Source organism: Propithecus coquereli, unplaced genomic scaffold (genome assembly GCF_000956105.1).
Source record: "Propithecus coquereli isolate 6110/MARCELLA unplaced genomic scaffold, Pcoq_1.0 Scaffold210, whole genome shotgun sequence".
In the NCBI taxonomy this organism is placed as follows: Eukaryota; Metazoa; Chordata; class Mammalia; order Primates; family Indriidae; genus Propithecus; species Propithecus coquereli.
This window is the reverse complement of record NW_012146079.1, coordinates 2,540,113-2,567,210: the sequence shown is the minus strand read 5'-3', so window position 1 is coordinate 2,567,210 and position 27,098 is coordinate 2,540,113. Positions and strand designations below refer to the sequence as shown.

General features: G+C 36.0%; 1 protein-coding gene across 1 annotated transcript in view; it reads right to left on the bottom strand.

The window, feature by feature from the left end:
- SDCCAG8 (serologically defined colon cancer antigen 8) overlaps nucleotides 1–27,098 on the bottom strand; it is a 222,434-nt gene that overhangs the window by 162,200 nt on the left and 33,136 nt on the right. Inside the window, exons 7-10 of the mRNA XM_012644378.1 lie at nucleotides 25,081–25,145; nucleotides 21,216–21,404; nucleotides 13,825–13,963; nucleotides 5,271–5,423 (exon numbers count right to left, since the gene is read on the bottom strand). Coding sequence (XP_012499832.1) covers nucleotides 5,271–5,423; nucleotides 13,825–13,963; nucleotides 21,216–21,404; nucleotides 25,081–25,145 — 546 coding nt within the window. The remainder of the gene's footprint in view (nucleotides 1–5,270; nucleotides 5,424–13,824; nucleotides 13,964–21,215; nucleotides 21,405–25,080; nucleotides 25,146–27,098) is intronic.

Sequence of the window (27,098 nt, the reverse complement as noted above, 5' to 3'; positions counted from 1 at the left end):
AAGACAGCAAACAAACTCACAGCAAGCGCTGTTCGTGAGGGAATGATTCAAACCTGTCTAGGTAGAAGCATCTGCTCTCCTACAGCTTCCCACACAAATTGAATTTTTTAAAAACAGAAAGAAAGGAAAGAAGAAAAACCATAACAAGAAAGAAAGAAAATCTGTAAGTCTCACAAGAATTCCAACAGATAAGAAAGCCAGGATGCTTGCTCTAGTATTCATGATGTTGTGACTAATTGGTTAGTCTCCCTACTAGATTAGGTCCTGTGCTAGGCAGTGTGATATGCATTATTTCTTTAAATTCCTTTGGAGGAAAAATTACATTGAATCAATTTTCAGTTGAAAAAATGAGATTCAGAAAACTAAGTAAGTTGCCCAAGTTCAAGCTGGGCTTTATAGTCAAGCCTATCTGCCCTGAAGGTCCAAGAAATCTAACCAGTAAGAATACTTCTTTCTTTCTCTAAAATAATAATGATAATAGCCATGAGCTAAAATTTATTAAATGCTTATAGTAAGCCAGGCATTATATTAGGTATTTTTAAAACATTAGCTAATTTAATCCCATCCATTAATTTAATTAATACTAATTTAATCCTTAAAGTATTATCAAATTTATTCTGTACTTCTCTGAAATTTAGAGGTTAAGTGAATTGTTTAAGGTCACAGAAAGGTCAAGTTGGATTCAACCCTAAATGCTTTTACTCCAAAGCCACTTTCTGCCATTTCCTGGTGAGAGCACTTGGCTCAGTGCTGGGACCACTGTCAGCTCTTTATTCATACATCTTTATTTAGGATAGGACCTTCAGATCAAATGTCAGCCAAGGCTTACTGGGGACAAAATAAACTTAAATGACTAAGCTTCAGAAATGCACTGTATTTCCAGGGCCACCTTTATTCATGGAATACCTTCAGTACAAGAGAGGGTTCTATTACGTATGAAAGTACCTTCAATACTGCCAGGCACATTTCAGTCTTTCTTTTTCCTTTCTTACCATGAATTCTCATCAACATACTTTTATATGATAGAACTACTCAGCAAGGCAAATGGTTTCCACTGAACAAACCAAAAATAAAAATCTCCTAGGTGTGAACAGTAGCTGGTCTTTGCTATGGACACCACGTTCTGTCACACACAACACTCAATTCACAACTTCATCTCCCTCCACGGCTTATTCATGTTGGTTATAGGCAGTTATACACTGCATTTCTCAATCCTACCTATTCTTCCAAACTCAGTAAAATTCCATCTTCTTCACAGACCCTTCCATGAGCTCTTGCAGACAGGGAATCAGTTCCGATCCTCTGAACTCTCAGCCATTTAGTCACACCTTTCCAATGGCACAGAGACTTTTTTCTTTTCTTTGTATTTCTTTCATTCATCAAATATATATTTAGAACATTTTATGTGAGAGGAATGTACCAAGCAATAAAGAGGTTAATAGACCATACAAGTGAGGGACTCATATGGAATTAGGGGAAGCAAACTATTCAACAAGCATTTGCAATAAACTGAGTTATGGGAGACCACAGGGGAGGATCCCAATTCAGCTGTGGGAGGTTCTGAGAGGAAGTGGTATCAAGAACTCTGAAGGATCAGAGAGGGCAGAGGAAGATCCCTCCAGGCAGGGGGCAAAACACACACAATATCCTGAAATGAAAAGACAGTATGGCAGATTGACATGTCTGCATGCTTGAGGAAGCACAAATCGGTCCATCTGTATGGTGGGGGTGCAAGGAAGAAAAACAAAGGGAGGTTAAGACTGGTGAGCCAAAGAGAAGAAGACTGTTACAGAATCTTTATGCTGTGCTAAGGGATTCTACATTTTATCCAAGGTTGCAGGCAGACATAAATGATTTTAAAGCAAGAGACTGGCATTTTAGAAAGACCATCCTGCCTGTGGTCTAGAGAAGAGAGAGCAAGGAGGTGAGACTCAAGGCAAGGACACCACAGGGGCTGTAGAAATCATCCAAGGGTGAGAGATGGGTAGCAGTGGGATGGAGGGACAGGGAGATGTAAAATGCTTAGGGGCCTAAATCTCTAGAACTTGGTGACAATGAGATGTGTGGAGTGAGGGAGAGGGAGGAGAAAAGGATGATAAGATTTTCGTGTTAGGCAACTGGATGAGTAGTGAGTCCACTGGGATAGGGAAGATGGAAAGTAAAGTTGGTTTGGGAGCTCAGCAGGTAGTTAAAGATTTAGGAATCAATACCATATATATGGAATTAAAGCCAGAGTAGTGCTAAAGACACCTAAATCTATAGCTCTATGCTAAACTCTAGAACGTTCCATCAAGCTGCTTTCTGGATGTGCTCCTTCATCGTCTTAAAGGCACTTTAAACTCATAGTAACCTAAAAGGCACACATCGTCATTCTCTTAAATCAAGAATACAGATTCAAAGACATCAAGGAAAGAGAATATTTTAAGGAGAATAAGAACTAAAGGGATTCATTAAATATAGCACAAGCAGGTCTTCAGTCAACACAGCAATAGTAATTTCACTAGCTGTGGGCACAGAAGCTGAAATGCAGTGGGCTAAAGAGTAAACGGGCTGTGACAAAATAGAGACATGTATGGGCAAATCTTTCAAGAAGCTTGACCATTAAGAGAAAGAGTAAGAAGGGATATGGGATTACTGAAGCGGCAACCTTGGCTGCACATTGGAAGCACCTGGGAAACCTTAGACAGTACTGACACTTGGATCCTGCCCTCAGACAGTTTGATGTAATTGGTTTGGGGTGCAGTTTGGGCAATGAGATTTTTAGAACTTCTTGTGTAGCAAAGATTGAAAACCACTAGATTAGTAGAAAGATTGTTTCTCTCAACAGGTGAGAGAAATGTGAGGTATGTTCCTGATGACAAGAAAGAGGCTGTAGTGAAGGAAAGGTTGAAGACTGGGGGGTTGGGAGGAGAGGACAAAAGGAACCAGCTCCTTGAGGTGGTGAGAGGAGATGGGACCCATGGGAAGGAGAAAGGATTAGGATTAAACCTTTCCCATTATGACTGGGTTGAGATGCAGGTGAAAATTCATTTTAAGGCAGAGGTGAGGGGAAGATAAATAGTTGAGGTGGTTATCTGTCACCTAATGGCTTCAATTTTCTGTGTCAGGTAAGTAATGCTCTCTACTGAGAATGAGATTAAGAACCACTAGATTAGTAGAAAGATTGAGAGAATGAGCAGTAAAGTGGTATGGTAGAGAATTTGAGAAGAATAAAGTGATTTGAAAGAGTCTTTGGAAAATGGGTCCAAGATGCCATCACTTCCCACCTGGACAACTATAATTACCTCCCACCTGATCTCCAGGCATCTATTCTGGTTCTCCTTCCAATTTATTGAAAAAATGATTTTTCTCAAATATAAATGGCATCATGACCCTGTCCAACTTAAAGTCATTCAATGCCTTTCTGTTGCTTTTTGGATAGAATTTAAAATCCTTCACATAGATTTTAAGGCCATTCCTAATTTGGTCCCAGCATACTTCTCCAAACTCATCCCCCAGTACTCTGTCCCTCATTCCCCATGCTCCAGCCACCTGAGCCTTCTCTGTATTCCTAGATAGTATAATATGATGTTTTCCAGCTTCAGAGTCTTAGATGTGTTGTTTTCCTGGGCCTGAGACTCTCTTCCCCTCAACTCTTCACTTGACCACCCCTTCTCAACCCTTTTGGGTCTCATTTTTCAAAACTCTTTCTCAGGAAAGTCTTTTATGACTGGCTAGACTAGGTCCAACTTCCCTGTTACACATTCTCGTGGTACCCTATACTGAACCTTTACGGTTTTATCACAGTGATAATTAAAAACTCATTTATGAAAATACTTGTTTAATGTCTGCCTCTCCTACTAGTCTGTAAACTTCATGAGGGAATTTCACTGGTCCTGTGACTACCACATTCCAAATCCTTCCAATTGATGTCTGTTGAGTGCTGAATGAATGGGAGAAGGAGGAATGCATAGGAGGACTATGGCTGGAAAGCACTGGAAGAACATGGCCACTGAAGGCCATGAGTGTACAGCAGTGCCAGCTGCAAGGCTGTGGGATATTCACCAGTTGAGATCAGCAAGCCAGGGCAGAGAAAGTAGTAATAGACTGACCTACAGTAGGGTTTTGACAGACACAATTTTTTAAAAAGGGTAAGAAGACAAGGGAGTTTATAGTAAATGACTCAGTTTACTCATAAGACTCAAAACACACTGGGCAGTAGCTGTCATTTTCCTCTTTGTATATCCTTACACCTGCACATTGCCTTGCACACAGCAGATATTCAGTAGATTATTTGCTGAATGAGCTAATTACCACACATTGGAATATTATAACAACACAGCATTTAGAGTACAAGCTATGAGTCAACTTCTTAAAACATGTAACACAGTTGTTTTGATTACTTCATGGACCATATCTTGCTTAATTTTACTCTATTTGCAAATTTAAAGCTAGGTTCCACTAAACTCTATATTCCAATGTGTTACTGTTTTTTCAAACCCTGCCCATTTCATGTTATCTGTTCCTTTTGCCTTTAATATCTCCCTTCTTCCGGCTGTAGTCATTATTTACCACGTCATCTGTCAGAATTGATTTCATACAGAGTGTATAATTATTAGTTTGTTGTTGTTGTTGTTGTTGTTGTTACTTGGTTTCTTACAAGTGTTTTAACTTCTGCATGTTTAATTTGGGGGTAGGAGCCTGAGCAACATAGCGAGACCCCATCTCTACAAAAATAGAAAAATTAGCCAGGTGTGGTGAAATGCACCTGTAGTCCCAGCTACTTGGGAGGCTGCGGGAGGATCACTTCAGCCCAGAAGTTTGAGGGTGCAGTGAGCTATGATCATACGACTGCACTCTAGACCAGGTCACAGAGCAAGACCCTGTCTCAAAAAAAATTGGGGGATAGGAGATAAAGTTGGGGTGTTATCTCTCCTTGATCTAGCCAAGGTTGAAATAAAATCTAGGTATCTTCAGAGTATCTGCTCTCCTCTGGTAAACATGAGGAAAGGGAGTCTAACAGAATGGCAGGATTAAAGTAAATTTCACAGTTTCATAGTATGGAATCTAATTGACTATTTTATTTGAAAAGGTCAGAGAATAAACTTCATTGAGAAATATATGGAAAAATAGAATATTTTTAGAAACTCTAAATTGTAAGAAATTTGACTACTTATAATAAAGATTTTAAAATTTAAAGTTCATTCAAAAACTACAGCTTATAGAATCATCGATGATATCACAACAAACATTTCTTCTGCACCGTGGATAAAAGCAGAGTCCTTAGGTACCTTTGATCCCATGTCCTCCCTTTCTTTTGTTATTTCTTTTCTCATCATCTCTTTTGCAAAGGCCCTTTTCTCTTGCTGAGATGCGAGTTCTTTTTCAAGTCGCTCTCTCTGCCTCTCCAGCTCACTCTTCAACTGCTCACACTGGATTAAAGCCTGCCAGAATAAAACAGAATAAAAGGGGAGTCTAGAATTTGGAAAAAATAAGGGGAAAATTAGATAATTAAGCTCTAATTTTATTTAAAATAGTTGTAACTCACTATTAAGTCCGTTGGAATAATTTTGTATTTATTTATCAATACCACTTACTGATCTAAAATAGTATCTAAATGTTACATTTATTCACATATTTCAATTTTTATAATTAAGGCTACATTAGCTAAGCAACTATAAAATTCAGGTAATGAACCTTGATGAGGGCCACAGATGAGTCAGAATTTTGTAAAAGAGGATCAGAAAAACCAAGTTGTCTAGTATTTTCAATTATATAGCATATTTATACTACATGAAATATATAAGTATTTGATTTAACTAATTTCTTATTTGCTCACGGTTAAAAATTATTTGAATACTTTAAATGATAAACAGATCAAAATTTTAAAATGACATGTTGAATATATCATTACATACAGGCATCTATTGTTTAGTACTATATAATAATCATGTGTCCTTAAATGTAAGTAAAATAAGATTTAGTTCACTACTCTTACAAAGTGAAGTAAAAATTATATAATAATCAAAGTTAAAATAGGGAAAGATTCAAAACAGAAGTCACGTAGTTTTATGAGGATCATCATCCTCTAGTTCCAGTAAAAGTCCATAATTGTCCTTTAGTCTAAAATTTCCCACTCTGCATTTCCAGAAATAAAAACTCTCTAAGTTCCTTTTGGCCACATTTACAATATCTTTATTCATGATACCCAATAATAAAATATGACTTCAAAACCTCAATTTTTAAAAATCCAAATAAAATTAAGGTGCTATGGTATCTTATTCTTTTCCCAGTGGCTTATATCTACAATATCCACCTTACCCACCCTCTCTTTCCCTCTGAATTGGTAGAAAGGAACCCAAGTCTTAGATGACTTACATCCTGCATGATGATAAATTTGATAGTCACATTTGATGCTAATGGAGATGGAAATGGTCTCAGTAAGCACTGTAAGTTTTATGCATAGTTATGCTTCCCTCTGGTGAAAGCTATAATAAATACAGACAATAAATATCTAGGATATGTGAATTTTCCTCTCTTCCTTTTGAAAGGATTAAACTTCAATTTCTTTTGATCTCTTCTGAAAAGTTTCTGTACTCCCAAGCATAACATATGAGGGAAAAATTCAGTTGTCTCAGATTAACTGATAAACAAATATGACTAAACAATTATTCTCCTAGGGAGCTAGTCCCAAGTCCAATTCTAGTTGAGAATGCCTAGAAAGGGAAATTTTAAATTAGATTTTAAAAGGAATGAAAAAGTATAATTTTTCTATAATTTAAGTCCTTGGAGCTTGAAATACTATGAATTAGTGACTTTTGTGCTTCAAAATGCAATTGCTCTCGTGAAAATTACTTTATATGAATCTAATAAAAATGTTCGTAACTTTTGATGATATAATTAATACCACTGGTATGTATGAATAAAATGATTATTAAATATAAACCAATCAGAAGGTTTTCAATTGAACAAAAACTCAGGAGTCAACATCATTACATACTGGAACAGTGGAAGAGACGGCTGAAGATAAAAAACCAGGCTACCATGAAGAGCAACTAAAGAATCAATTCAAAGAACTCAATCAACTCACGAACAAGGAACACTAAATGATCCTGACAGGATAAGAGGCCTAATGCCAAGATAAGATGATATAGCGAAAAGGATAAAGTAAGAAGTTGTAAGCCATTGCTGAAGCCTTGGTTTTGGGGATGGCCTTCTATTAGGACTAGCCACCACCAATGGGTGATGAGTAAGTATGAAAGGAGCAATGAGATCCTGAATAAAATACTAGGATAACAAACAGTTATCGATGTCTCTTGGCATGGAGCCAATAATTACACATTATAAAATAGCTTTTACTTTTATTTGTTTTAATTTAACATATACTCTTGGTCACAATGAAAAAAAAACATTAAGGCTTAGCAACACTTGGAATTAGAAAAATGATTTAATCTTTCTAAAGATAATCTCTTTTACAATGCACCTCACATATTAAAAGATTTGGGTCTACTAAACAAATATTTATACACTATTTCCATTAAAGCTTTCTTTTAATTCTAGGGTTCCCTCTCCTAGTTTCCAGAATCCCAGGTGATTTGGGTACTCTCTGTTTATATTCACCTAACCATTCAATAAAGGCATAACACCTGAATTCTCAAAGGCAACGTCAGTGAACAGTCAAATATTATTAAACAATAGATCTTCTTAGTTTACCAAGTTAATTTGGGGCCTGCAGCTGTTGTTTCTCCCAGGTGTTGTTTCTTCCAGTTACCAAGGTGGTGGCTTCTCCCTTTCCCTGAGCACAACCCCTTTGGAAATGGCTGTAGGTCTCAGGGGGGTTGGGGAATTACACTTTCCTCCCACCCAGCAGACTCAATCCTCAAGGGATCTTTTCTTTTCTGGGAAGTTTCATTTGTGGTCACTGTATGCTGACCACATTAACACGTTTTTCAAAACATAATTTATTGAACTTGATATTCCAAGTTCTCATTTTGTTAAACCAAAGGGTATTATGCACTACTATCTTAACAGAATTAAAAGATTTTCTAAAACAAAGTTTATATCTAGTCAACTAAACTATTAAAAACAGGAAACCTATTGTAGGACATATAAAAGTCCTTCTTAACTTCTAGGGTTAGTTTTCTAGAAATCCTTGTGATAGAAGTAATCATGACTAAAAAATTAAGATCATATGAGAATTTGGAGCATTTCAGGTTGCTAAAAAAAAACTTATGAGAAATATAGAGTTCACACTTTTGAATATGAACTTTAAAACTTATGAACATGTTTTCATTTTTATGAAATAAAGCCCATAAAATAGAAATTAACATATTTTAAACATTTAACTTATAAATAATGCAAACTATTGATTTTAATTTATAAACCCTTGCTTACCAGAAACTTATCAGTCTATCCCTATCTGCCATTTTCAAGATATTTATAATTTCTTTTTGTTTTGCAGCAGATAATGGGCATATCAAGAAGCATTATTTTCTATGCCTGTGATTACAGCCAAATGCTCAATGCTTTTCTGATTTTCTTTTTACTCCAGGTTTCTAATTCCTGTCTTTCTGATTCAGTGTAATCCAAGAAACAGAATAATTTGGATATTTGAAAAGGGGGGAAAAAGTTTTTGCAAACATTTATCTAAGATACTGGGTTGGTATTTTTTTAAAAAAATCTCCTTTAGAGGGTAATCTCATTACAAATATGTTCATGGTAACTTCATGCCAAAGCCTGTGCCGTAAGCCCTCCCACATACTTTTTAATAATTTCCCTTGCCATACAAGCAGGCAGGTCTAAGGCCTAGTTAACCTTTTCACCTGCTTCTTGTAGCATTACCAGTGTGTCACTGCAAAAGCCTCTACTTTTCCACCCTCATTTATTTCCAGGTTAATTTTTTTTTCTTTAAAATTATCCCCAGTTGTAATAACTTGCAATTTTCAAACAAAAACATTTATTGAGCACTTACTTACTATGTGCTAGATATTTTACTAAGTGGCTTACTTGGATGAATTTATTTAACTCCCTCAATCATTTTTAAGTGGTTCTTATCACTCAGTGGAAGAAACTGAGCTTCTGAGACATTTAGTAACTTGCCCAAATCACAGACCTAGAAAGTGGAAGAGTAAGGAGTTGGTCCAAGGTAGATCCATACTAGAATCTCTGCATGGCATTAAAATTTTCTTATGTCACATATTTCTTTTCTTTTAAAATCCTCAGTCATTTTCACCGCCACTATGAATGTAAATATATAAAATAATTCCTCCTATTTACTTAGCATGCAATATGCAAATGGAACACTAGATGGCAACAAATGTCAAGGAACTAAAGAACAAAGTACCCATTCCACAGTTCAGTAATAAAAGCAGTTGGTTTTAAAATTAAAATATGTACGCCATCTGACTTTTTAATACTCTTAGAAGGCAAAAATCCTAATGTGTTTTAACACAGCTTTTAGATAAAAACTACTAAACTCGCATTACATTTTGTAAAGTGCTTAATAATCAATCCTTGCATTAATTATTCCTAATTTAGTGGAAATGCTATAGATTCATAATACACAATAGTCTTGCTTGTTTCTGTTAAATTTTAAAAAGCATTAATTATGAAACTTCATATTCATATTTAAAACTAATAATTGACTTAATTCAATTCAACAAATATTTATTGTGCAATTAAGATGCAAATTGTCATGTGGGGAATACAATGATAGATGTCACAGACCTGACTTTCAAGGTCTTTTGGTGGAAAGAACTATGTAGACAGCCACAACAATTATACACAACATCAATAGGAATATAGAGAAGAAGAGATTAATTCAAACAAGAAGGGGCTGGGGAAAACTTCTGGGAAGACTGCCACCTGAGCTCAGGCTCATCGGTCGAATAGATATTTCACAGATGAATACAGGGCAGAAAAGCATAGCACAATCAAATTCATGAAAATGGTCAATTGTATAATAGGTCCTGTTCTGGCAACAACACAATTATATGAAAGAGTGTAGTGAAAGTTAAGTGTAGGGAAGTTAGAGTGGGGCCAGATTGTGAAGGATCTGAAAGGTTATGCTAAGGAATTTGTCTTTTATTCTACTGCAAGAGGGGAGCTATCTGAATAGGGAGATTTATAATTCAGGAAGACTACAGCACCATTGTGAAAGATACACTGCAATTGGAAGAAATCTGATGGAAATCAATCAAGAAGCTACTGCAATAGCCTGCACAGGTTGTATAAGAGTATGTGAAGACTTAAACCAGGGCAGTGGTATAGGAATGGAAAGGAGGGCGTAACTAAACAGCGAACTCTAAAGAGCGAGATAGAGCTTGGCAACTGATTGGATGTCAAAGAGCGAGTGATGGGGAAGAGCCAAGATATTTAAAGAATGCAAGCCAGGGCTGTTGTTAAGATGGTGATGCCGTTATCTGAGAAGTTAATACAGAAAATGGTAAAAGGAAAAGGAGTAGTAGAGCAAATTGATAATTTGGTTATATAGAGTTTCAGATGCTAGCAGAATATCATCCATAAAAGGAGATCTAGTAGCAGCAAGAAATGTAGGGCTGAAGTTCAGGAGAGCAGTTAGAGCCATAGGTGCAATGTGGGAGTGTTACAAATGATGGTAATATTTGGCCCTGAAAGGACATGTGAATCCCAGGAGATCAGGGCAACATGGGTAGGAACTAACTCTGAGGAATGTCTACACTTAATGCTTGTGTGAAACAAGTTAAAAGAAACTTAAGAGGAGCGATACAATGTGGACCTATGAGAGTAAAATATCGGCTAAATCAAGGGAAAGGGATGATATGTTATGATAGGACAGTTAATGGCTTCCAAAACTGCAGGTTGAGTCAAATGAGGATTGAGATGAGGTCACAGGGTTTGGTAATCAGGAAGTGAATGGTGATCATTAAGTGAGCGATTCAGTAGCAAGAAATCACACTACGATCTGTTCAAAGCCTGACTGCAATGTGTTCAGAAGCGAAAGGAAAGCTACCACAGGGTAGACAACTGTTTTGAAAAGTCTGCCAGTGAAATGATGGACAGAAGGTAGTAAATTGAGTGGAAGATGATCATGTGAGGGCTGCTTTTTGTTTAAACAGGAATAACTGCTGTAGATGGGATGAGGGGGAAAACAGTGGAGAGGAAAGGAAGGACAGAGGATGCAAGAGAGATGTGATGGCAAATGGCTCAGAAGTAGGAGACATCGAGAACCCAGGGAAGAGATTCATCTTGGGAAATAAGAGGGCCAGAAAAGCAAGGAAAAAAATGAGTAGAAGAGACATTTGAAGGAGGAGATGTTGAAGAGGCTGTGGTCAGTTGGTCCTAATCTCAGTAAAGTGAGAAGTGGGTCATCTGAGAGAGGTACTAGCAGTGGAGTTGGGGGAGTGAGGAAAGTGGAGCTCCTGGGTAGAGTAACAAGGTAGTAAACTGCAGAGAAAAGAAATGTTCAATTGGACTTGTAACCACTGAAGGTGACCAGTATTACTCCAGTGGAAAATCATTCAGTGGCTTTCTTAAGTGACTTTCTTCAGCAATCCTTGGTAGGCTAAAAGTAACAATAGGGAAAAAAATGTATGATTGAATTTTCACTGGGCACTGGCAAAGTAGGTAAACTGGAAAGATAAGAATAAAGGAATTCTAGGGTGCTAAGGGGGAATTGCAATTCCCTTCATCAATAGATGTTTACTGAGTACCTATTACATGCTGAGCACTATGCAAGATGCTAAATAAGTTCCTTACTGTCATAGATTTTAAAGTTTAATGAAGGATATAGACAAATAAGCCATAATAATACATTTTGATAAATGCCATAATACACAGTGGTTCTCAACTGGGAGAAAATTTACCCTCCAGAGCAATGATGTCTAGAGACATCTTCAGTTGTCATAACTTGGGGGGTGCTACTGGCATCTAGTAGGTAGAGGCCAGGAATGCCGCTAAACATCCTACAATGTGAAGGACAGCCTCCAAAATAAAGAATTATGTAGCCCAAAATGTCAACAGTGCCTAGGTTGAGAAACCCTGCTATAAAGGCACATAAGAGGTACATCAAATCTAGACATGGGAGGTCAGAGATTTTCTAGAGAGATTACCATATAAGCTAAGACATGTAAGGATGGAGAAAATATGCAGGCAGTGGAGTGGAAAAAAATTTGCATGGCATGTACAAAGACCCAGAAGCTGGAAAGAGCATAGGACAATCAGCAGTATTCTAACCATCACCACCACCACCATTATTTATTGAGTAAATATTTTATGCCAGGCTTTCTACAAGATAACTGATACACATTTTAAAATGGAGTTCTCATTAACAATCCTGTGAATCAGATATTTCTCCATTTTACAGATGAGGAAAAACTGAGGCACAGAAGCTAAGTAAGTTGTCCAAGGTCACATGGCCAGTGAATGGTGGGGCCAGAAGTTGATTCTAGGTCTGGCTGACTCTAATAAGCCCATGCTCAATCACTAAACTCTCCTGCCTTTGATGATGGCGGAGTCTACTGGGGGACAGGGTGTGAGAGGGGAGAGTAAGAAGCAACACTGGAGGGAAAAGGAAGCCACATTCTGACAGACCTCATAAGCATGTGAAGGCATCTGGAGATCATCCTCAAGGCAGTGGAAATTCATGGCAGGCTTTTAAATCAGAGAATCAAATGATCAAATCTATCTTTAAGAAAGATCACTTCTGGCTGCAGTATAGAGAAAGGAGAGGAGGAAGGGAGGCAAGTTAGGAGGCTGTTGTAATATATAAATCCTGAGATTGCTGTAGCCTGAACAAGTGTCAGTGAGGAAAAAATGAAACGAACGGCCACAGGGCCTTCGCTGGAAGTTTTAAGGGTCATAATGTCATCAAGGGACTACCAGAGTTCAGAACAAATGAACAAATAGGAGGAGTGTTTGAGGAAACAAAGTATGTTAGGGAGTTTGGTCAGAACTGAACCTAAGTTCCAGAAGGCAGAGAGGCACTGGCAATGAATGAGGGTCAAATGGTCTGGGAAGAGTTAGGGATGAACTGGATAGAGACAAACGGATAAGGCCATGGCTGACAAGAGGCTTAATATAGAATTGAACAGCCCTAATATTTTAGGAAAACACTGACATTACTATAAGACATAGACCACTGCTATCCAACAGAACTTTTCATGATAATGAAAATATTCTATTAATATATCTGCAGTATCTAATATGGCAATCTCACTAGTTACATGTGGTCTTTAAGCACTTAAAATATAGCTAGTGTGTCTAGGGAAAATACATAGCAACTTTAATGGATTAAGGTGTGGCCCCCAAACACAGCAATGCATCAACAGTAAACTATCATTCAAAGTGCCTAGAACACTGATCACTGTTAATCATTATTGTTACCATTATTCAGTATGTTCGAGTTAGCTTACAATGAATCTATACTCATAGATGAAGATGTTTTAAATACACATATATTATTATCTTTGGCATTTCTGAATATTCTCAAAATTTCCCATGTATAGAGGAAAAATATTTATCTTTAGTCATATGAACAGATAAAACTAATGACTGAGTGTTAAGATTTTCATGGTATTGAAAATTATCAGCAAATAAAAAGATTAAGCACACAAGTCTCTCAAAGTATGTTACCATATGGTACTACATTCTCTGAACAGTGATATAACAAGAGTATTTGCAGAGGAGTAAGAATTTTCCAAATAGCAAATTTGTTTAATTTAGAAAAATCAACATTAACAGATTGGTATTCACTTTGTGTTTGTAAAAGAGAGTTCAGTTATGGAAGAACAACCAAAGAAATACTAAGAGGAAAAAAAAAGAAAGAGCGATTCTCCAATGTCTTTATTTGCATGTTATGAGACTTGCCTTGGTTTTTTCAAAATTGGCTTCCTCAGTCATCTGCACAGCTTGTTTCACCTGTTCGTAAGCACTTGCTTCTCTTTGCTGCACATCTGCCAAGCTGCTTCTTATGGAAACTAGTACAGACATCAAGTCATCTCTTTCTCTGTCAGCACAAAAAGAACATTCAAAACAAGGAATGATCAAATGATCATGTACACATAAGTCAGGAAAAAAAGAGTATTAGTATGTATTAGAAGAGCCAGGGTGGGCCAGCTCAAGCATATATTAAATAAAGCATGCCCCAGAGAAAGACCCTCTGTCCTTACTTGGAGAGCAGCAAGCACAGCAGCCAGAAAGGCTGAGAGCATTCATGGCAGGACTGCATCTGTGTGGGACAATAACCTATTGTGAAGAGGGCTGCAGAGTAAATCCCAGAAAAGAGCAAATTAGTTCTAAAAAGGGAGGAAAGAGATGCTGAAAAGGGAAAATGCAACAAAGTAGGGAAGGTAGGGATTGCACCTCAAAGTAGGAGTCAACATTTTAAGAAGCAACTAAGGCTTTGTTCATGCTGTTGATTCTTCTCTCACTTACTTGAACAAATATATGTCCTTTCCTTTTTGTCTTTCTCTGCAATCCTTTTTTTCCTGTCCTTTTCTTTCAATTGAATTCTTTCACCTACTTAGAACATATTCTTTTCTTTCAATGGGTACTACTCTGAACACCTCAAATCCCTTGGTTCCACATATAACATTCACAATTTAACACAATCTTATTCCACTGGGTTAATCATTGCCAAGCCCCACCTCCTTCTCAGCAATTCTCAGAAGTACCCTAAGCTAAGCTTTTTTTGGGGGGTAGAAGTAAACCCCATGCCAAAATGCTTTGGCATGTAAAAAAGCAAGAATCCAATCTCATTAGGTTAAATAGATCCCATATAAAACATTCCAGGATATTTGGAATTTATCGACCACATAAAAATGTTCAGTAGACCAAAGAGAAAGTGAGGTGGGAAACTTTCTATACTGGCAAAGCAAAAAAAAGTTTGTTGGATTGTCACATATGCTATTCCATGCTTTGTTAAAGAGCTCAAGTTTTAAACTGTGGTTTCAAATTCATTTGAAATAAATGCTTGCAGTTTCCTTTTCATTGCCAAGTTCTAAACTATCAGAAAAGAGCCAAATGTGATTTTTTTTAAAAAAGCAAGTTTCAAAGAGTCATAGTTTAGAAGATTATATACTCTGAGTCTGAATTACTTTCAGAATTAACCAATGACTCTATTAAAAAAAAATCTTAAAGGTAAAATAATTTAAACTATTTGTGGTATTTGGAAAGCAGCCACATTTTAAGAAACATTTAATACTGAACAAAGCTACAATTATTAGCAGTTTCATAAAAGCTCCTTTTGTTTAAAATAAGAATAAATCACCACCAAATATATTAAAATTCATGGGAACATAGTGATATTCACTTTAGAATTTCCTGATTTGTTTTAAATTGATAAAAATAATTTAATTTTTTTATTCTAAAGAAAATGAAAAAAGAAGTAAATTGTTTTGATCAAATATAATCAAGCACAATGATTATGTGAAACAGAAGAATCAAAGCAAGATTAAATTATTCTAGTAAAGTAAAAAAATAAATTAAATGCAAACAAAATTGAATTTGTATTTATTTGCTTTTCAAAAATGCCCTATAACGTCCAAGGGGACTAGCTTTATCGAGAATATGCAATCCAACTAGGACCTGTGATTCTAGAAGAAAAGAAAAATTCACTCTTTAAGGATAGCAAGTCAACACAGACATCATATAGTCACCTTTCTTAAATTTCTAAAGTTACTATTAGAAAAGCAAAAGTTACTATTCTTCGATATTCTTATCTGTTCCCGATACCATGCCATCACAAAAACCAAAGCTCCAAATAAAAGGAATGAACAAAAAAGCTCAGTATTTATCAGTATGCAAACAAATCACAACAGGATCAAAATCTAAAAAATTTGCTTCTTTTTTGAGACTTATGTTTAACACACTTAATCTCTTTTCAGGTTATCCTCTTGCCAACAGTAGTGTTTGCCGCACAGCAGATGCTCAATGAAATAAACGACAAAAGAACAAATGAATGAATAGGAATTTGCTATAGGAAGATGTCAAAAATGGTGACATAAGGCTCCCTCCTGGTTCTAATATTTTATGGTCTAAACTGAAAACCCATCTGACTATTTAGAATTCAAAAATAAATAGTTGCTCTGGTTCAAAACGTTTTCAGAATATAAGCTCACCAACTTTAGACTACTGAACCACAGAAAATCAACAAAGACAAACCCCAAAATATAGATGTCTTGTTAAACTCATCATTAACAGTGAAACCATAAAATGATTATACTAAAAATCTGTATAACCACTGGACTGATATGCTGCAACTTTCTGTAAGACAAATAAATGCATTACATGCTTCAAGGTGGCCCTCAGCCCATCTGGGAGTCTGCAGGTAGCTATTTTAGCAATTTAGTATTATCTGCTTAGTAGCTAAATTTTGATGGTTTTGTTTTAACTCAGCCAGTCGATGTACCAAATAGCAAGATTAAAACTAACTAACTAACTAAATAAATAAAGAGCCCTGGGCTGGTGGCCCCTTCTCTCAACACAAGGCCTTGCTGCCTGCTCCATTTTGATGTTCATCTGGCTGTCACCTTCTTGACTCATCCCCATATTTCAGCTCCACACTTGTCCCCTGGGTCTAACAGTGCTACTCATGATCTGCCCCTTAAATACAGTCAATTCTGGCCACCCAGAGTTAACTGCCCACTCAGTTGTGGTCCTGCTTAAGCCCCAAGTCCACAGGGCCAGCCTAGAGCCAGGCCTGAGTGAGGCTCTCACAAGGTGAAGTTGTACAGACACAAGTGACATATCAATGTGAGAGTGAGAGGGCAGTTCTCCAAATTACCACCTTCCATGGCAAAAATTCTGTGGGTGCTTGAAAACACCATGTGAATATTTTAATGAAAGAAATCAAGGAGTTTGTTCAAGCAAAGCCAGCAACGAAGCATTAACCCTACAACATTCCAGGATCCAGATGAAAGAGCAGCTAAAGCAGAAAAATGACATAAAGAGTATGAAGACAGTTCTAGCGTGAAAAAGCACGTACTTACACACTCACAAGCAAGTAATATTTAAGGAACTTAGTGCAACAATCGGAGCCAGAAGGACTGAGAAAGTCCCTAAATAATCTCGGCCAAGTGTTTAAAATAAGCAAAAGAAAGAGTTGGTCTGATATATATTCATGAGCTTTACCTTGAAATACGGAGTGCCAAAGAAATGCCTTATAATTCCTAAATTATTCCAGAGTCATTATCAATTTTAAGCATTATTAAGCCTTATTTATAAGCATTATTACTACTATTTTTAAAAAGAATGCCTGGAAGGCTGACTACAACATTTCTTTGTTCCTCATTTCTGGGAAGTTCCTGCTACAGTCTTTCAAAGCCAACCATACAGAGCACTGCCAGTGATCCACCCCAAAATCACAAGCTGGACTAAAGTCCCAGAATAGTACCCTGGTAATCATTTCTCTGTTTTGAAAAGAACACGGCAACTTCTCCAAGGTACTGTGAGCTATAGAGAGGAATTTAATATAAAGCAGTGCCATCATGGTCAAGCTATAGAAAGGAATTTAATATAAAGCAGTACCATCATGGTCACCATTAGAAGGTATTTTGATTATTAAGCAAGAAAAAGAGGTTACTGTTACTCTTACCTACCCCATGGCATAAAGAGGCCCAAGTCAAAGGCAGAAGTTCAAAAACAATAAGAAGATTTCAAATCAACTTTAAAAATCAAATGTCATCAATGGTTGTAAAGTATACTCTCCAAAGTCCCTGAGGTCCTAATACATCACAAACACATAGGCAGTGTGGTCTTCAAATTATGCCTGTTAACTGCACAAGCCATTTTTGTGTCACATATTCAAAACAGTACATGATAAAGGACATAACAAGGGAGCTTAAAGCTGGTGTCAGCAATACCACATTTCCAAAATAGGCCAGGAAAATGTTTGATTTATCATATTTAAAGGTATACATATTTTTAAGTTCTATATTAAAAACATGTAGGAAATATTATGATAATGGCTTTTTGAGGGGTCAGGCTTCTAACTATACACAAAACTAGAAATCCAAACCTAAAAAGTGATAGACACTCTTCGAAGTCAGCACAACATTCAATACTGAGCATGCTGCATTAATAAATTGAAAGAAACTGAATACCAGCTTAGGGTAAAGGAATCCTACAGACAAAACTTTTCATTGACAATAAAAGCAGAAACCTTTTACTTGTTTTCTATATTAAAGCAGAATAGGATAGGATATGCTGACAAAGCAGAAAATTGAACTAAGTGGGTTGACATTTAAGAGGCTAAGAGCTCAAATTTAGGATAAAGACAAAGGAATACATAACTGACCAAGAATCTCATTTCTAAATGACTGTCAGACTTAGAATCAACATAAACATTATAGCTTCCTTTTAAAGTAATTTTCTCAGGATCTAGAAAGATAATATGAAAGGCAATGTAATGGGGGGGGAGACCTGTTTTTTATTTGTTGGTTAGTTTTGCTAGACTACCTAGTTTTAAACTTCTCTTTTAATCTGTGTAGCTTTGATTATGCTTTTTTTCTTTTTTAAATTAATTTTTTCATTACATTCTCCTCGCGAAATTAGTTGCCATTATGGTTAAAGGGCTATGTGACACACACTTTCAATTTCAATGCCTTCTTCCACCTCAGTGGTAATCACTGTTAAATATTTGGTGTTTATTCTTTCAAATATTTTTCTACCTAGAGGAAAAAATATGTAGTGTGGTTGTATATGGACTTAAAAAAATACAAATGGTTTCATACTGGATATATCTTTAGCTATTTTGTTTTGTTTTCATTTTCTTTCAACAATATATTTTGAAGACAGTCTCACATTAATACACACAGATCTACTTCATGCTTTTATTATACTGTGCACAGAATTTTATAGTTTATCTAAACCATTGTTTACTTTCCTTTGAAGGATATTTAGGTTGTTCACATCATTACAAACAATGCTACAAAAAGCATTCCCTATAAATGTCTCATTATGTATGTACATGAGTTTTTTTTTCCTAGGACAGATTTTGAAATGCACAATTTAAATATTAATAGCTAATGCTAAAAGTATCCTCCAAAGTAGTCTTACCAATTTATAGCTCCACTAGCAGAGTATGAAAATACTCACTTGTGACCTTACCAACACTTGCAACTATCAATCTTTTTTTAGTTTTTGCCAATCTGATGGGTTAGTTTTTTATTCTTTAATTGCATTTCCTTGAATACTAACATAATTAATACCTTCTAATATTTTGGCATCTTCCTCTTTTATTGCTCACCAATTTCTATTCTTTACCCATTTTGCAACTGGGAGGTTTGTCCTTTTCATTTGTTTCAAAAGAAATTCTTTATATATGGTATCAATCTTTTGTTATGTGTGGTGCAAACATTTTTTCCCAGCCTTTTAACTTAATTTGTAATATTTTATTGTAAGGAAATTTGTTTTTTAATGGAGTCAAATGTATCATTTTTTTCCTTTATAACTTCTACTTTTCATGTCACCCTTAGGACTATAGCGAACCCAAGGCTATTAAGATATTTTTTATATTTACTTTTAATGCTTTTACAGTCTGAATTATGTCTGAACCTTTAAACTATTTTGAATTTATTTTTGTAAGGTACAGTTCTATTCTTTTTTTTCCAAATATAAACAGGCAAATTTTTAACTTTTCTGAGCCTCAGTTTCCCCAAGTTACAAACTGGAGGTAATAATATCTACCTCGCAAATGCTTTATTAAGATTAAAAAAAGATTATGTTTTTAAATTGCCTGGCACAGTCCTTGGCATATAATAAATGTTCATTACATGTTTGTTGGACCTGAAAATATATTTAATAGTTATATCAAATTTATATGTATAATTTAATGACATATTTAATAATTAACATAATTCTTAATGAAAAATAGACCACTAGTACAGATCATAAAAACTACCAGTCAGTTCATACTGGAGATCCAATTTTTATATAATAACCAATAGGTTAGTCATGTGTGGCAACCACAACTATCAGACATATTGATCATTCCTGGAGTATGGAAGGCACAAAAGAGTTTTAACATTTATTGAGCATTTACTATGTGTCAGGAAGTGTTTTACACACTTTTCAGGTTTTCTCTCAGAATAACCCTATAAGTTAGGTTCTTTTATCACAAGAGATAAGTATTATTCCTCCAAACAATGGAAGGTGCCAGGCTCAGAGAAGTAGTTGAAGGTCAAGACATAGAGCAAAATTGGTCTGACTTTAATGACCACACTCATTCCACTCCTCCATATCAATTCCAACCAGAAGATCTCTGACTGCTAAGCAGTGAATGCCAAAATGCCTTATCATATGAACAGGAAACATTTACTGTCTACTATAGGCCAGGCACTCTGCTGGGAACAAGGGGCTACAGAAATAAACAACACACAGCTGCTGCCTCCATGTGTACAGTATATATTATAAAATCACAGAAGAAAGAAACCTAAGTTAGTTGAGGACAAAATGGGGCAGAGCTGGTGAGAGACTATTTCTGAAAGGAAGTGATGTTTGGGTTATTTAAATGAGCAGAGCAGACAGAGAGAGGTGACCTTGAACACAGAGAAAAGCAGGGGACATGGAAGAACACACTCTATAAATCACCTCTGAATTCTGTATTAAATAATAATTCTCAACTTCCACTAAATAAAATTTTCACAGGAAAAGGCTTCCTCTGGGATAGTGAAAACAGAACAAAAGTGATATACACAGAGAATTGTAGCATTCCAGCCTAGATAAAAACTGACAACATAAAAGCTCATTTATAACTTGTCCTTAGTTAACTCTCAAATATTAATACCAGGAGACAGTGGGTCTTTCTTCTAGTACACTCCTAATATTCTTTACAACAGACACGTGATAAAGACGTGGTAATAACTCACTCTACCTAAACTACAGCAGGGAAATCAATGATATGGCAAAATCAAAGGAATTCCTACCACACTGTTTTGTTAAGAATAATGCTGTCTTCGTAATTTGTCCTAGAACTGGACAGATCTGTAGAGATTATCTAGTTCAATTCTCTCACTTGAAGATGAAACTGAAACCAAGAGATAAAATTATTTATTTAAAGTGACATGGTTACCCACAGTCGGCAGAATCTACCCATTTTGTCTTTGAGGAAGCTATAATGAAGCAATCTTTTAAAATCCATTTTATTTGAAGCTTAACATTAATCACATGTTATTTAGCATGGGGATAAAAGAACACAATGCCCCTTTAATGACACGATTTTCCATGTTGCCAGAGACTGCACAGAGAAGTATACTTACTTAGTCAATCTTTCAATGGTCTGCATGTGAACATCACTGTGGGTTTGGGAAAGAACAGCTTCATGCTGAGCACATTTCAAACAAAGACCGCCAACACGGTTAGAAATATTAGCAGCAAGAAGAGATTCTTTATGCTTTAGTCGCTCTTTAAGATCTTCACAAGTTTTCTGATATTCAGCTAAATCTTTCCTAAAAAGGGGAAAAATATTCTAGGAAATGGCCAGGTAAAAGTGTACTATTTTCAAATAAATCATCATAATGATAACTATTATTATCATTTATGGATGTTTACCTTATGCTTTACATACAATACCTTATTAATTTATCACAAGCCTGCAACTTAGATGTGATTATCCTAATTGACATGTCGAATATAATGAGACTTGAATATATTAAATAATTAACTCAGGTTCTTGTAAGATTTTAATACGGATTAGAGTCTGCCTCTGATACTAGTTCTCTTTTCACAAGATCCAACCTTCATTAACATCATATTATCCCCCCCAAAAAATGAAAGTCCAAATATAAATCCTAAATAGTTTCTCTTAATAAAGGGATGAGGCGATATAATACAACATACTTGAAATGAAGAAAATACCCTATTTCAACTCCTTAAAATTTATAGAAAGTACAAGTTCACATAAAGAACATGGCTTTTATCCATGACTAAGTTATTAGCATTGCCCAGTTTTCTTCAGGCAGAAAGCACAAAACATTATCTAATCACAAAGTTCTACAAAGACCTGTTTCAAAAGAAAGTGGGCTACAGAAAGCAGTTATATAGAACTCGTCAACCATACTATTTCAAAAGTAGCAGCTATAAGCTGGAAACATGTAGCTTGCTAAAGAAAGTGCTGGAGAATCGAGTCCCTGTGTGTGTGTGTGTGTGTGTGTGTACAGTTTTTGTTTGTTATTACTTTATGGGCTTGCCCCTGGATGACGTTTTTCTCCAAGTTGACTTTTTAAGCATTAAGTGACCAGCATACGGGTTGCATTTTCTGCCTCCCCATGACAATTGTGTAATGTCAACTTGGCAACTGAGCTTCCTTGTCCCTTTCCTACTGCATATATTTTTTTAAAAATCAGCTTCTAGCTCAAAAAGGAGATTACTGAAGGCAAGTACTTTATCTCTAGCCCAGTCTACTCCCTGTTGTCAGAGTTTCTATGCTCGGGGTCTACAGCTGTCTTAACTTGCTCAGTGTCACAGAGAAGAAGCCCACAACCAAGACATCTGGCTGTCACACACTGCTTCAACTGTTGGGATTTGCAAGCAGCCCAGGGGAGGTGGGAAAGAGCCATAGGCCATCTAAGTGTTAAAAAAAGCTAATCTCATGACAGTCTGAAGTTGAGGGGTGAGGGTGGGTGAGGAGGGGAAGAGCCGAGGAGCTATTTCTGTCCTATCCCTAAAATAATAGCTCCAACGTAGTAAGTGTTTTTCAACAACATGTGGAGAAAGTCTGACTTTCCAAGGCTTTATAAAAAGAACTTTGGAAACACATTCCAAAGTCAAAGGGTCCTCATTACTAATATCTGTCAGGTCCAAACTCAAAACACTCAAGTAGATTTGGTTATTGGAAATGGAAAAAGAGAAAGTTAAAAAGAAATAGCTACCATACAGCCAGAGATTCTGAGAGGAGTGATTTTATTTCTTTCTTTAAGAAAATGCCACTTTACAGTGAAATTAGTCTGTATGAAAGTATAATTATAGATGCATGTTCTTACATGTTTCTCAAAAACCAGACCATGTACAATACCAAGAGTGGATCCTAATGTAAGCTATGAATTTTGGATAATGATAATATGTCAATGTAGGTTCATTGATTATAGCAAATGTACCTCCCTGGTTAGGAATTTTGATAGTGGGGAAGGCTATGAATGTGTGGTGGGGGAAAAGGGTATGTAGGAACACTCTGTACTTTCTGCTTAATTTTGCTTTGAACCTAAAACTGTTCTAAAATAATGTCTATAAAAATTGTCTTTCAAAAACGGTTTTTCCTATTAAAATAATTTCTAAAACACTAGAAAAAAAAAGAAAATGCCTCTTTAAATAATCTTAAATTATGCTAAAAGAAAATAAAGAAACAGAAGGATACAGGGAACAAAGCTTAGAGTTCATAGCAAGTTGTGATTTTAATATAATTAAAGATGGCATATTTAAATTATGAATGAGACAAAATAAGTCACATTCCCAGAAGCATAATGACCTAGAAATACATTACTTCAAAAACTAAAGAATAAGGCTGGGCGCAGTGGCTCACGCCTGTAATCCTAGCACTCTGGGAGGCAGAGGCGGGTGGATCACTCGAGGTCAGGAGTTCGAGATCAGCCTGAGCAAGAGTGAGACCCTGTCTCTACCATAAATAGACAGAAAGTAGCCAAACAACTAAAAATAGAAAAAAGTTAGCCGGGCGTGGTGGCGCGTGCCTGTAGTCCCAGCTACTTGGGAGGCTGAGGCAGGAGGATCGCTTGAGCCCAGGAGTTTTAGGTTGCTGTGAGCTAGGCTGACGCCATGGCACTCACTCTAGCCGGGGCAACAGAGTGAGACTCTGTCTCAAAAAAAAAATAAAAAAATAAAAACTAAAGAATCAAATCACAATAGAAATCAAGTAAGATAAAAAGGAAGAAAGCGAGACCATTTAAAAAATGTTAAATTTCTTTGTGAAAAAGTAAAACTCTCTATAGAAACCCTAAAACTAGTCAGGGTAATCTATTAGAAAAGCATAAAAAGTATTTTTAAAATAAATGAACAATAACATGTATAGTGAAAGCCATGAGTTCTGGTTCTTAGTATTACTCTAGTTATGTCTCTAAATGGCATATGGCCTGGAAGATTTTAAAACTTATTTCAAATTGGACTTATTAAAATAAAATTATAAAAGTATTTTCAAGTTTATTTGATTTGAAAATACTTTATTGCCATTATTAAAATAACCTTTAACAAAAAAGTTTATTAATTCCTGGTGTCATTTTCTACTCATTATACATAAATCACTAATGGTTAATCTATAATATATAAGTTTTATTGCAATCTATAATATATAGATTTTACAAAAAGTACATGAACATTCATCATATATACTCTAATTCACCATGCATACAAATACTCGAAGTATTCTATCATTGTTGCAATCTTAAAATTAGGTGAAGAATATTTACAGAGAAAAAAATCTTGCTTATAATTTGAAAACTGGACTGCTTTATTTTCACTATTTATTTTACTTTAAAAACATAATTTCTTTTTTTTTTTTTTTGAAACAGAGTCTCATTCTTCTGCCAGGGCTAGAGTGCCGTGGCGTCAACCTAGCTCACGGCAACCTCAAACTTCTGGGCTCAAGCAATCCTTCTGCCTCAGCCTCCCGGGTAGCTGGGACTACAAGCATGTGCCACCATGCCCGGCTAATTTTTTCTATGTATTTTTAGTTGTCCGATTAATTTCTTTCTATTTTTAGTAGAGATGGGGTCTTGCTCTTGCTCAGGCTGGTTTCGAACTCCTGAGCTCAAACAATCCGCCCACCTCGGCCTCCCAGAGTGCTAGGATTACAGGCATGAGCCACCGCACCCGGCCTAAAAACATAATTTTCTATAAGAGCAGCTAGTGATTCTTATTTCTATGAGGAAACACAAATATGTTACAACTGATGAAGGGATAAATTTATAAATTAGCTCATAGAAATGGGATTTGGAAAAGGACTCAAAATTTTATGCTCCTTTAACCTTTAATAATCTGAGGAAATTTTTTATGTTGCATACAAAATGTCATCAAATAATTCTGATATTGATTAAAACTGGCAGTTCAGCAAACACTCAAATACATTTCAAGATTACTACAGATTGGTATGACTACAAATGGATGAGTTCTCTTTACCTCAAAAACTTCAATTGAGATTCCAGGATTTCACTCTTTTCCTCATAGATAAGTTTTAACCTCTCCTATAGAAAAGAAAAAAAAAAAGTACATTTTCTCCATGTTTTGTGCTTTATAAGCTAATTTTAATTGTTAATATTAAACTTATTTTTTTCCATTTACCCAAGAGAAAAAACAATGTGTCTTCTCAGGAAACATTTTCCCTAGTCCACCCCAAATTTTCTATTTTTACTGGATGAATGCCTGTAAAGAACTACTGAGTCATAAAATGGTGATACCTAACAATTTTTTTTCTTTCAAAATTGCATACATCAATTCTTATCCCCAAACATGTGACTCTGGGAAAAACCAATTATAATCTATAAGATCCACAAGGGCAAAGATCAAATCTTATTAGAATCCCCCATTATGGCTGCTGCATATTGGACATACAATAAATATGTGTTGGATGAATAACAAAAAGTGAAGTTATGAATCATATGTTGGTTGACCAAACTGATAAACTATCTAAAGATTCCGCTTGTATCTATTCTTTCATTCAACAAATTTTTTTTTTTGGCTCTCCTCCTCCTCCCTCCCATTCAACAAATATTTATTGGGTATCTAAGATGAAGGTGGCTTGAACCTTGGAACTTATACAATATTCCAGGAAGGAATAGAAAGACAGATGAACAATTTCAATTACAACTGACCCTTGTATAACACAGGGGTTTGGGTACTTACTCCCACACAGTTGAAAATCCATGTATAACCTTTGACACCCCCAAAACTTAACTACTAATTGCCTACTGTTGACCAGAAGCCTTATTGATAACATTAAACAGTTGATTAACACATATTTTGTATGTTATGTGCATTATACACTGTATTTTTTATAATAAAGCTAGAGAAAAGACAATGTTAAGAAAACTATAAGAAAGAGGAAATATATTTACTATTTATTAAGTGAAAGTGGATTATCGTAAAAGTCTTCATCTTTGTTGCGTTCACATTGAGGCGGCTGAGGAGAAAGGAAGAAGAGGGGTTGGTCTTGCTGTCTCAGGAGTGGCAGAGGCAGAAGTGGAGGAGGTGGAAGGGGAGGTAGGCATACTCAGTGTAACTTTATGGAAATACATCATAACTGCTGTCATTTTTTTGCTTTTTCATTTCTCTTAGAATGTTCCTATTAATATATGGTACCAATCCTTCTTCCACCATTTGCCTTAGTTTCTGTACACATATCATAGAAGGGCCCATGTTGTAACAGAAGTCGAAAGCAGTCTTGAATAACTGGAACCCTTCTGCCAGATTGTCTGGTGTCCATTTGTTTTCTGGCACTGCTTCTTCTATGTCTTCTTCCCCATTGTCTGGCACTAGTTTAGGAGCACTCACCTCCATCAAGTCATCTTCTGTTAATTCCTTTGGTGTAGTGTCTATTAGCTCCTGAATTTCTCCAAGATCCATATCTTGAAACCCTATACCACCCCCCTCACCTTTTTTTGCCATATCCATGATCTCTTTCATGATTTCCTTTATTGGCTCTGTTGTAAGTCCTATGAAGTCATGTCCAGCCATGGACAAAATTTTCTCCAGCAGGAAGTCGTTGTTTTGGACTTGATGGCTTACCAGCTTTTTTCTATAACAACGATGTATCTTCAATGGTGTAATCCTTCCAGACTTTCATTATGTTCTATTGGGGTTCTCGTCCATAGCGTTGACAATCCTTTCCATACAGTATCACGTGTAATGAGCCTTAAAGGTCCTTGTGACCCCCTGGATCTAGAGGCTGAATTAGGGGCAAGTAGACTACTTCAATAGTGTTGAACTTATGGGGTTCTGGGTGGCCAGGGGCATTGTTCAATAAAAAAAATAAACCTTTAAAAGGCAGTCCCTTACTAGAAAGGTACTTCCTGACTTTAGGGACAAAGCATCAATGGAATTGAACCAGAAAAAAGGTTCTTCTTTTCCAGGCCTTCTTGTTGTATAATCAAAAGACTAGCAGCTGGTGTTTATTTTTTCCCTTCAAGGCTTGGGGTGTA